Source organism: Carcharhinus amblyrhynchos, chromosome 8 (genome assembly GCF_965287045.1).
Source record: "Carcharhinus amblyrhynchos chromosome 8, sCarAmb.v2.hapA, whole genome shotgun sequence".
In the NCBI taxonomy this organism is placed as follows: domain Eukaryota; kingdom Metazoa; phylum Chordata; class Chondrichthyes; order Carcharhiniformes; family Carcharhinidae; genus Carcharhinus; species Carcharhinus amblyrhynchos.
The window spans coordinates 83,716,410-83,728,707 of record NC_137331.1 but is presented as its reverse complement, the minus strand read 5'-3'; the positions used below and the strand labels follow the sequence as shown (position 1 = coordinate 83,728,707).

The 12,298-nt window shown below is 42.1% G+C and overlaps 1 protein-coding gene across 1 annotated transcript in view; it reads right to left on the bottom strand.

Moving 5' to 3' along the window:
* Positions 1-5,188: 5,188 nt before the first annotated feature.
* The window catches only part of cnbd1 (cyclic nucleotide binding domain containing 1), a 131,504-nt gene continuing 124,394 nt past the window's right edge, over positions 5,189-12,298 (bottom strand). The window contains exon 13 of the mRNA XM_080194954.1: positions 5,189-6,537. Within this exon, the coding sequence (XP_080051080.1) occupies positions 6,430-6,537 (108 nt within the window). The 3' untranslated portion in view covers positions 5,189-6,429. The remainder of the gene's footprint in view (positions 6,538-12,298) is intronic.

The window sequence follows — 12,298 nt, the reverse complement described above, 5'->3', positions numbered from 1 at the left end:
TTTACTATCAAATAAATTGGTTGGACTTTAACCTGGTGTTGTGAGACTTCTTACTGTGTTTACCCCAGTCCAACTCCAGCACCTCTACATCATAGGAATTAGCAGCAGGATTGGGCCACTCAGCCCTTCAAAACTCTCCAGCATTCAATATAGCTGAAACTCCACATTCCTAGCGACCCCACTTGAATCTATCTACCTCCATCTTAAAAATATTGGTGGGGGGGAGATGGTTAATTCTCTGCTGACCTTTATTTCCAGACTACTTGAGTACTACATCCTTGGTGAGACCACACCTGTGGTATTGTGTGCAGTTTTGGTCTCCTAATCTAAAAAAGGATATGTTTGCCATAGAGAGAAAAGCAAAAGTTCACCAAGTTGATTTCTGGGGTGGCAAGATTGTCATATGAGGAGAGACTAGGTCAACCGGGCCCGTTTTCACTGGAATTTAGAAGAGGATCTAATTGAAACATAAACTTCTGCCAAGGCTGGACAGACTGGATAAAGAAATGTTGTTTCTTCTGGTTGGGGGAGGGGGAATCGGAGGGAGGAGGGTCTTAAAAAAAGGGGTCACAGTCTCAGGATATGATGTAAACTATTTAGGATTGAGGTTAGAGAGACTTCTTCACCAGAGAGTGATGAGCCTGTGAAATTCTCTGCCACAAAAGACTGTGGAGGCCAAGTCACTTAATATATTTAAAAAGTGAAATAGATAGATCTCCGGACTCAAAAAGTATCAAGGGGTATGGGGAGAGCGCGGGTGTAGGTGTTGTGTTACAGGATCAGCTGCGATTGTGTTGAGTGGCAGAGCGGGCTCAAGGAACCAAATTACCTACTCCAGTCCCTAATCTCTATGTTTCTAAAGTATGATTTTGCAATACAATTTTTCAACATCAAGATTATTTTACAGCAATTTTTTTGAATCTTTTTTTAAATCCAGTTTTAGTGATGCAGTGATTGTAAGCCACTCTGATAACAGTCTTCATGCTAGCCTGTGTTGTGGGCTTTGCTGCAGCCCACACCAGGAGCAGATATTCCCGCAAGGCAATTCTCACTATTGGGAGTGAGATACGCCCATGAGGAAATTTATTCAATGTCAACAGATAGTGCTGCTAATTAACTATTGAATCTGGACCATATACATTGAAAATTACACCTCATTTCAGTTGGATGCCCACCACCTACCATACCTGAGACATGTTCATACTCAAAAGGGGTGGAGACCTGGCTATTTTCCAGTCCATTATATCCATGACCTTGTGTACTCGGAGTGCTACTGGCTCAAAAGGACTGCACAATGCAATACAAAAACAGAAAGATACTAAATGCATTACGCAGTACCCAAGGAGAAAACATGAGTTAATGACATTTCAGGTACGAATCCTTCCTCTGAACAAACACATTTTGGATGGATGCCAGTTGGTCTGCTGTGTTTCTCCAGCTGCTTCTGTTTTTGTTTCAGATTTCCAACACCTGTAGTATTTTGCTTTTTATTTATCCTGCATGATCTAGTTTTGCAGCTAATTAATTAGACCATGAGTTATCTAAGCAATCCTCATTAACCCATAATCATAGCATATGAGAAATTAGGAATGGAACCATCTTCATTTGAAGAATAAAGTGCTGGGACTGAGATAACAGCAAAAGTTTAGTTTAGAGGTGAAAGTAAGATTGTGCAATTTAAAACATAAATAAAAAAGTACTGCAACATCTTGACTCTTCTTAAGTTAACCACTTGTATTGAAATAATATCAAGGGATATGTTTGAAGCTTTGTCAACCGTGCAGATCAGTTGTGGAGTGACAGATAATTTCAGAGTTTGTTTCGTCTGATGGATTGTTGCAGAATATGCAACAGAAATATTCAAAGATGAATTCTAATATCTTGGTTTGTTTTACACACCAGCCAATTCTTTTACCCTTTGGAAAATGCATGTACATTTTAATCTCTCTTATCTATGTATTTCAGTTTTGTTGGAGTTCAGGAACTGCAACAGCAAGTCTACAGGAGATATACAACTGACAAACCATTCAACATAAAACAAAAAGACACAAGAGCTGTTCAGGAAGAAGTGTTGCCCCAGTTACCAGCATTCCAAAAGAAGCTTAAAACACTTTTACACCTGCAAAGGATCCCAGAGGAACAATGCTCAGACTGAAAGCTGCAACCTCTGTGAGTCATTTCCACTGATTAAATATTGGCGAATAAGGTGTTGGGACTGAGATAACAGCAAAAGTTTAGTTTTGAGGTGAAAGTAGGACTGTGCAATTTGAAACATAAAAAAAAGTACTACAACACTTCGACTCCATTTTTAAGTTAGCTACTTATGTTGAAGTAATATCAAGGGAAATATAAAAAAAAATCAATAAGAGAGATTAAAATGTACATGCATTTTTCAAAGGATTAAAGAATTGGCTTATGTGTAAAACAGCCAAGGTATAGAATTCAGCCTTGAATATTTCTGTTGCATATTCTGCAACAATCCATCAGACAAAACAAACTCTGAAATTATCTGCCACTCCACAACTGATCTGCATCTAGGTGAGCCTTTTCAAATCTCCAGAGTTCAAAATACATGGAGACAGCTGCAGAATTCACCCTGTAAACTTCACAAAAACTCTTAAAGCTCAATGATGGGGTTGAAAATTTCAAGAAAGGATGCCCCAACCCCTCAAATATTTTGATTGAAGGACCAGCAAGCAGGGAAATTTATTTCTATTTGATAACAGTAATTGTTATAGTGACTATTCAGTGGTATTTATCTGGTTAAATTCCAATCTGTGCTGAAAACAGCTTGAAAAGAATTTGAAGATAAGCCTCGTTCATAAGTCATGAAACCACAGACTTCTACTCTAAAAAAGGACTTCAAAGGAAAGCAACTTGTTACCTATCACATTGACGTAATGTTGTCCAAGCAGAAAATAAAATCAAAGAAAGTCTTCTATAAATATCAAATAGAAGCTCAATTTTTTCATATCCATTTAAGCCAGTTGGTATTTTAAAATATATATATTTTAATTTAAACAGTGTTAGTATACCTTTAGGCTTTAAACCGGAAACAGCTTAATATGGACCAAATTATGTTTAGTTGAACACAGATGGCACACAGTCAGATTCTTCAATGTTTATTTTACATGAGGTTTAATTTGGGGGACTGGTTACCGTAAGAGCATGCATACCACAATTCCCAGGTACTACATTGCATGGAAAAGATTTTGTTAATTTATCATTTCATTGTTTTTGGAAACCTGGCTGCTTGTAATTTAGTGTTTCCTGTCTCCATCCATAATGTGGGTCTGAGAGAAGCAGAACGTCAGTAAACAGTTTTACTAGTTCAGCTTTTAACATAAGAAAGCAGAGTTTTCCCATCAGACTCCAACGTCAGGATCAAATGGCAGTCCTGAGCCTGCACTTGCCAGGAGAGAGACTGTCGCAGTGATCTTCATAGAGGTGGCCTCCTAACTGGCCCTGGTGGTTTGTGTTTACTGGGTGGGCTGATGTCACCAGCCCAATCAGAGCTGGTCAGCATCTTTAGGCCCTCAATAGCCCCACCAGGATAGAATGTGTACCACACTGAAGCAGGCAGTGGGCTGCAGGTATGCCTTAGTGTGGAGACACCCAAGGTAAAAGATAGTAGGGGAAGCTAGTAGGGAAATACAGAGTGTGAGAGTGTTGACAAGGGGAAAGCCCTCAGATTGAAGCATTCTGTCTGAGTTATCAGCTCTGATGGATCCCCACCTGCCATAGTGAGGCTGCCTCCATTAAGCTTATTACCTTTGCACTTGGCAGGGGCCAGCTCCCGAATTAGGGGTCTTATGTCCATTATGCTGATCTGATTTCCTGCCTGCTCTTGGGAAACTTCCCTGGTGGCAGGAAAGCATTGAGAAGCCATCTCATCCTGGTTCTTCTTATTTCTCTTTCTCCCCACCTCCAAGCCCACCATCACGGAGCTGGGAAAATTCTGTGCTAATGAACTTAAGCAAAATATCATCGTAATTTGGACCATTTTGTTTATTCGTAAAAGTGCCCCAAATTTCAAATGCAAGGAAGAAAAGCAGAAAGTGAGTAATTAATGTCAACAACACATCCCCTTCTCCCTGAGAACAAATGTAATTATTGTCAATGTTGGAGCAAAATTGAGTGTATCCACATTAAACCTTATCTATCTGTGACTAATGTAAAACTGATATTGGAGATGCAGTGTAGACTGCTAGAGCGGACAGTTGGTCTGTTGCCAAATGATACTTGGGAACCACACCACAACATGTTGTCAAACATATTTGATGGTTATGGAGTTATTAAGGTGCCAAAGGTCCACAAGGTCTGAAGTACAATCCCAGTATAAGTTTACCATTAAACAGGGCAGCAAATGGGCTGAACTCTGATTTATAATACAGATTTCCAATGGGTAGACTGCTCAGAGGAATGTTGAGCTCACTGTTTTCTATTCTTTTCTGATTTCATTGCATGCTGCCATCAATTCTTCTATTTGATTCCGTTGCTAGGTAGAAGATTCTACATCTTCAAAACTATGCAACCAGTTGTACTGTTCTCAGTTGAGCACTTTGTTACCAATAGGAATGAATTAAACTGTATAATATCATTCATTCATGGTCAGCATTAGACTTTTAATTCCAGATTTTTATTGAATTCAAATTTCACCATCTGCCATGGTAGGATTCAATAGAGCATATTACCCTGGGTCTCTGGAACCATAATACCACTGCCTCCCCCCCAACAAATGACATAGCAGTTGCAAAGTCTCGAGAGGCACATATACATATATGTTTCTGATTAACCTTCTAAGCTTAACCTAATGCTGAAACTGACAGCGACTTTGGGAATCTACACTCATGCAAATCTGCAATAGCACTGTGGAAATCAGAAGCTGCTGTCAGTGATTCTACATTTGGCGTTAAGGTTTTCCCCAGACTGCAACCAATGGGAGATATATGAGCTGATGAGAACTTACACTCTGACGCCTATCTTGCTATAAAAACTTTGCAAAAGTTACACCTTGTTGAATGAGATGTAACTTGGCTTTTTAGCAGCAGGCTAATTTCATGATTACTGTTAAACACCCACACTAGTGTTGAAAAATAAATTTAATATTTGGGAAAGGTTAAATTTCTCCATTTATGATAACAATAATTGACATCTTGAAATATTTTTCAATTTGTATTAATATTTTAGTTTCTAACTTTATTAAATAATTCTGATATCTGCAATATAAATTAAAAGCGAGGTCGAAAGATGAGCAGGTTAGGTGGATTGGCCAAGGTATAATGCCCTTTAGTGTTCCAAAATGTGTGGGTTAGGTGGATTATCAAGATAAATCCGTGGGGTTAAAGGGTTAGGGTGTGGGAGAGGGCCTCAGGAAGACACTGTCAGAGTTGGTGCAAACCCGATGGGCTGAATGGCCTCCTTCTGCATTGTAGGGATTCCATGATTCTAATGAAGAGCTTTTTACTTCCTGTTTCGCTGTCAGTGATTGGCTGTTTACTCTTGCTGACATCACTGCCACTTCAAACTGGGAGATTACCCTGACTTTGAACCAGATTTAATCTGCTGTGGGGGAAGAGGCAGTCCAATATGACAGGGAACACTAGATCTTTGTGAGCAGCTTTCTTCAAGGTCAGTGATGAACTTTGTTGTTTCACTGCTGACCATAAAATCCAGGCCATTAGATACTTTGTGAGTAGAATAATAATTTGGTTTGTGAGCTTGCAGTTGTTGTAACACTGTGCTATGAGATTAATTTATTGCCACTGAATTCACCAGAGGTCATGCTGTTCCAGTTGTGAAAGTAAAAATTCAAAATAAAAGATAACTCAGCACAAAACTGACACTGATTGACTCTTTTGAGTACTGTATATTTTTTGGCATTTTTCTAGTCTTGCTTGCGACAGGGATTCTCCAGTCCTGCTGCAGTAAATGGAGTTTTGGCTGAGCACCAAATTCTCTGATCTTGCTCAGTGGGACGTATGTCATCGGAGAAGTCCGGCCACTCTCTTTGTTAACTGATAAAGTGAAATCTAGCTTGGTCATTTCCTTGAGTGTATGCCTTCCACTTAAGGTTTATTTTACTCCAGGGGAGAAAGGGTTAATTGAATATCCATCATAGTTGAGCAATAATTCTTATTTTATGTTCAAAATATGAAAATAAAAGTGGGAAGAGGGAGGATAATTACGAAAAATCACATGCATTATTTTTATGAATCATCCATCGTCACAGCAGTTCATGCCAAAAGAAATGATTGAGGTAATGTGCAGTTCTCAAGAGTTTTGCTTTTGGTTCTACACAGGAAGAAGTTTTTTCTGCTGAAGTGGATAGAAAATGGAACCACAAGCATTGCACTCTGGATGTTTAGTGATAATTAGGTGATTCATTGCCACCCTCATGTTCCCAACCATTACAATCTGATGTTATTCTCAAAAGGCCTTTCCTTTTGTGTTTTCTTTTTTATTCCAGTCATGTTTCCATTTTCCAAAGCCAGGTCTTATTCCTTTATGAAATATTGTTTGGCTTATCACTGTTTGCTGTTGTAAATAAAAAAAGAAATAATCAACACTCTTCATTATCAAGTATTAGATATTCTAGATAATCAAACATTTGAATTGGATACAGCAAAACAGGTTAGACCCAGTCCAAACTGAAATTAGATCTTTAATCTTCTTCAATTACACTGAGAGATGCAGGCTGGAGCTCAGGTTCAAGTTCCACTTCAGGACTTGACGGTCACAAAGTGCAGTTTTGGTCGCCGCACTTGCGCAAGGATATTTTGGCCTTGGAGGGAGTGCAGAGGAGGTTCACTAGGCTGATACTGGAGATGAGGGGGTTGAACTATGAAGAGAGGCTGAATAGACTGGGTTTGTACTCGTTGGAATTTAGAAGGATGAGGGGGGATCTTATAGAGACGTATAAGATAATGAAGGGGATGGATAGGGTAGAGGTAGAGAGATTCTTCCCGCTCAGAAAGGACAGCAGGACTAGAGGGCACAGCCTCAAGATAAGGGGGGGTGCAGTTTAGAACGGAGTTAGGAGGAACTTCTTCACTCAAAGGGTGGTGAATCTCTGGAATTCTCTGCCCGTTGATGTGGTAGAGGCTACCTCGCTAAATATATTTAAGACACAGGTGGATAGGTTTTTGGTAGGCAAGGGAATTAAGGGTTATGAAAGCGGGAAAGTGGAACTGAGCCACTTCAGATCAGCCATGATCCTATTGAATGGCGGGGCAGGCTCGAGGGGCTAGATGGTCTACTCCTGCTTCTATTTCTTATGTTCTTACGTTCACTGAAGGTGCACTCATAATGTAACCAAACAGGTTGATTACAAGCCTGTAAAGCCTCCCAGTATATGAGATGGTAGGTGTTAAGAGGGGGAAGAGTTTCCTGGTTAGCCATAATCACAGCATCTTAGGAGCCCTACAATGCAGAAAGAAGTCATTCGGCCCACTAAGCCTGTGCCAACATCAATCCCACAAAGGCCCTATCCTTGTAACCCCACCTATTGACCCTGCTTGTCCCCCTGATGCTAAGGGGCAATTTAGCACAGCCAATCAAGCTAACCTACACACCTTTGGACTGTGGAGGAAACCAGAGTACCTACAGGAAACCCACGCAGACATGGGAAGAACATGCAAACTCCACACAGACAGTCACCCATGGCCAGAATTGAACCAAGGTCTCTGGTGCTGAGGCAGCAATGCTAACCATTGTGGTATTGTATGCAGAAGACAATGGCAAAACCACTACAGTACTTTGCCATGAGGGATGAGGGATGCTGTACATTTGTATAGAAAATGCCAGGTGGATATCCAGCCTCCCCTGATTTACCTCGAGTTAGATGGCTACAGGATGACCTTCCTGCCTGGGCAGCATTGAGGGTTTCCTTCTGCCATCACTAATATTTAAACTGCAGCATGCGGGGTCCTCACCTCTGTAACAAGAAAAATACTGAAAGGTCTCAAGCCTTGTTTGGGGAGGGGTGAGGGGGCTACCTACCTGGACCTCTGTGTCTGATGGAGGCACTCACTGGTAGGAATGAAGAGACAAGAAGTAAAACCCCCTCTCTCCTATTAATCAATGATATTTCCCCACAATGCCACTCACCACCCCACTGCGGTCAGGGCCCTCCTGTCCAACTCTGGAGAACACAAACCACTCACCTTTTTTTCCTGGGGCTCCAATGTCCATTCCTGGTGTGGGCCACACTACAGTACAAGAAATGGCCAACTCTCAAGGTGGTGCCATTTATTTGGTCAGCAGCTCTTGCAGGTGGGCTGTCTGCCAGGATTTCCAGGGGAAAATTCTCCTCACAGGAGCCTAGAAGCTCAGTGGCAGGCAGGTAGGTGCTCCACTGGAGTTAAATCCCATCAGCCTCCTAAAAATGGCCATAGTGAGATTGGCACTGATTTTCCAGTGCTGGATGCGCTTCATGCTGTGATCATTAATTTTCACCCAAGATGTCAAACCATGGTCCAGTCTATTCTTTCAAGTAAATGAAAAATATCCCATGGTATTATTTTACAGAAAAACAGAGTATCCCTAGTTTCCTGGCCAATATTTATCCTTAAACAAATATTACTGAGATGATTAATCTGGTTATTATGTAATTACTGTTTGTGGGAGCTTGTTACTTGCAAGTTGGCTGCCACATTTCCTGAATTAAAACATTACACTTCAAAAATACCTGTTTAGCTGTAAATTGAATTGTCACATCCTGGGTTGTAAAGGGCACTTTGCAAATGCACATTCTTTCACTAATTAACTGAAAAATGTAGTTCATGGAACAGTCTATTTTTATTCCACCGAATGGGCTGGAATTTCATGCATGGAGGAAGAAAAATGTGGCTGGGACCTGAATCCAGGATTGCTTACCCAATGACGAGGATTTCCAATTTTCAGGAGTGCCCTTTAAGGATGCAGGTTGCTTCAGGTCGCAAGTCTGCACCCCACATTCCTGACCTGGCTCGTTCCACTGAGGGGATTGGCATGTATTAGTCCTCCACAATTTTCCTGGGGTTTGTGCCAGCTTTTCAAAGGGTTGGGACGCATACAGCCCCAGATGAGCAGATCCAGCAGCCTTTGATCTGTGTTCAAATTCATATCTTCTGGCTGCATTCTTCAATCTTTTAAGAAATTGTCAACAAACGCATCTAATTCCTGCGTCAGACCTTGAAACTCATATCGGTGGTTCTGATGATTTGACGTTGGCTAGACGTATGTGCTAAATTTTTACATATTTTGTTTTTTTTCTGTCATCTTTATCCAGCTCACAGCTCTTCTGCCTTCAGAATGATATATTTGACTCTTTCCTCTTCACTAGTACTTTTTAAAAAGCTCCTGGATATGTGGCTGTACTTCAGTATAAACTGAAATGCCATTTGCCTTTTTAACTACTTGTTGGACCTTGTGCTTACTTTTTGTGATTCATGCACCCAAATCTCTCTGCACTTCACTCAACTTCCTATTTTGTGGTTCCTATTTTCAAGAAAGGGAACAGGGATAACCCAGGAAATTACTGACAGGTGAGTCTGACCTCAGTGGCTGCTAAGTTGATGGAGAGGATACTGAGGGACAGGATTTATGAACATTTAGAGAAGTTTAGTATGATCAAAAGTAGTCAGCACGGTTTTGTCAAGGGCAGGTCATGCCTTATGAGCCTAGCTGAGTTCTTCAAAAATGTGACTAAACACATTGACGAAGGAAGAGCGGTGGCTGTGGTGTATGTGGACTTCAGTAAGGCGTTTGATAAGGTCCCCCATGCAAGACTTCTTGAGAAAGTGAGAGGGCTGTTGCCTTGTTGATCCAGAACTGGCTTGCCTGCAGAAGGCAGAGTGGTTGTGGATGGGTCTTTTTCTGCATGGAGGTCAGTCACCAGTGGAGTGCCCCAGGGACCTGTTCTAGGACGCTTGCTGTTTGTCATTTTCATAAATGACCTGGATGAGGAAGTGGAGGGATGGGTTGGCAAGTTTGCCGATGACACGAAGGTTGGTAGTGTTGTGGATAGTCTGGAGGGATGTCAGAAGTTGCAGCGAGACTGGGCGGAGAAGTGGCAGATGGACTTCAACATGGATAAATGTGTAGTGGTCCATTTCGGCAGGCCAAATAGGCTGAAGGAGTGTAATATGAAGAGTAGGACTCTTAGCAGTGTAGAGGATCAGAAGGACCTTGGAGTCCGGGTCCATAGGACTCTTAAATTGGCCTCACAGGTGGAGGATGTGGTCAAGAAGGTGTATGGTGTACTAGCCTTCATTAATCGAGGGGCTGAGTTTAGGAGTCGGGAGATAATGCTGCAACTTTATAAGACCCTTGTCAGACCCCACTTGGAGTACTGTGTGCAGTTCTGGTCGCCTCACTACAAGAAGGATGTGGAAGCTATTGAAAGGGTGCAGAGGAGATTTATAAGGACGTTGCCTGGATTGGGTGGCATGCCTTATGAGGATAGGTTGACGGAGCTAGGTCTTTTCTCCCTGGAGAGACGAAGGATGAGAGGTGACCTGATCAAAGTTTATAAGATGTTGAGAGGTATAGATAGGGTGGATTCTCAGAGGCTATTTCCCAGGGCTGAAATAGTCGCTACAAGATGACACAGGTTTAAGGTGCTGGGGAGCAAGTACAGAGGAGATGTCAGGGGTAATTTTATCATTCAGAGGGTGGTGACTGAGTGGAATCAGCTGCCATCTGTGGTGGTGGAGGCAAACTCACTGGGGTCTTTTAAGAGACTTCTGGATGAGTACATGCGATTTAATGAGATTGAGGGTTATAGATAGGCCTGGTAGGTAGGGATATGATTGGCGCATGTTGTGGGCCGAAGGGCCTGTTTGTGCTGTAATGTAAAAAAATAACTGCAGTCTCTCTTCATTTAGATATTAACCTGCCTTTTGATTCCTCCTACCAAAACGCATGACCTCGCATTTTGCAAGATTTTCACCCAGTCACACAAACTATCTATATCTGTCAGGTTTGGCCATGTGGAGGCGCAGTGGTTAGCACTGCTGTCTCACAATGCCAAGGACCCTGGTTTTATTTCAGTCTCTGATGACTGTCTACGTGGAGTTTGCATGTTCTCCTTGTCTGCATGCATTTCACCCAGGTGCTCAAGTTTCCTCACAGAATCCAAAGATGTGCAGTTTAGGTGGATTGGCCAGGCTAAATTGCCCTTTAGTGTTCCAAGATATGTAAGTTAGATGGATTAGCCATGATGAATATGTGATGTTACAAGGATAAGATGGGGGAGAGGTCTTGGGTAAGACACTCCATCAGACAATCAATACAGACTTGATGGGCAGAATGGCCTCATTCTGCATTGTAGCGGTTCTAATATCTACTAACAAAGGGACCAAGAAAGTAAGTTGTTCATCAACGCTTTAGCGAAAATGGGTTTAGAGAGTAGGAGATGAGCTTATGACAAGAAGAGATTAGATGGGTGCAGATAGGAAAGAAATTAGAGTATGATGCCAGATTGGAGCTGGGTGGGAAAGCAGCCTGGAGGTAGATTAGCCTTGGTGGCAACATGAACTAAGTTGGTGGGGGACAATGGGAGGGAAAGCAACAGTGATAGCTGAACAGATGTTTACAACCTCAATAACAAGGAAGTCTGTGAGTTTTTCACACTTGCTTTTGGGACTGAGAGTGGACAGGGGAGGGACGATGGTTTAAGGAGGAGTTTGGTGGTGGAGAAAAGAAGGTCATCATGATGATCCTGGGACAGCAGCCAATTTCAGCAGCAAAGAATGAGGTCCAATAGCACCTTATGTAGTCCAGCCAGAGTTGGGAATAGATGGCTAAACAGTTACATAGATGTATGTGCCTTTGGACTTCAGGCAGTGAAGCAGGGGCCCATAACATAGGGAGCAACCAGACTGGCTGAATTTTTGCCTTGCTATAGGAGTGAGACTGGAGGCAGGCCAGTGCTTAATTTAGTGCTGCTGATCAGCATACCAGTTTGCAGGAATCATATCCCCTGAAGCATTTTCTTCGAGGCAGGATCTGGGCAGAAGAGAAGCCTGCTTATAAGCAGTGGGTAGATAATTAAGGTAAGATTAAGGCCAATGATCAGAGGCTGACTGAAATTGGGAAGAGGCCAGCTGCCTGGAAGTAGACTCTGGATATCTCAAGGCAGCAATTGAGACACTGAAGGCAAACCTGAAGCCCTCCTGCCCATCTGGAGTTGCTTTCCCTTTCTTTTGTACCTAAAGCAGCAGGCTACAGCTCCTTCCAAGCTGGAGGATCTCCTATTGACCTTTCAGCTTCTACAGCTTGTCCACTGTCCTTAATTGTCCTGTGTTCTCTGGCT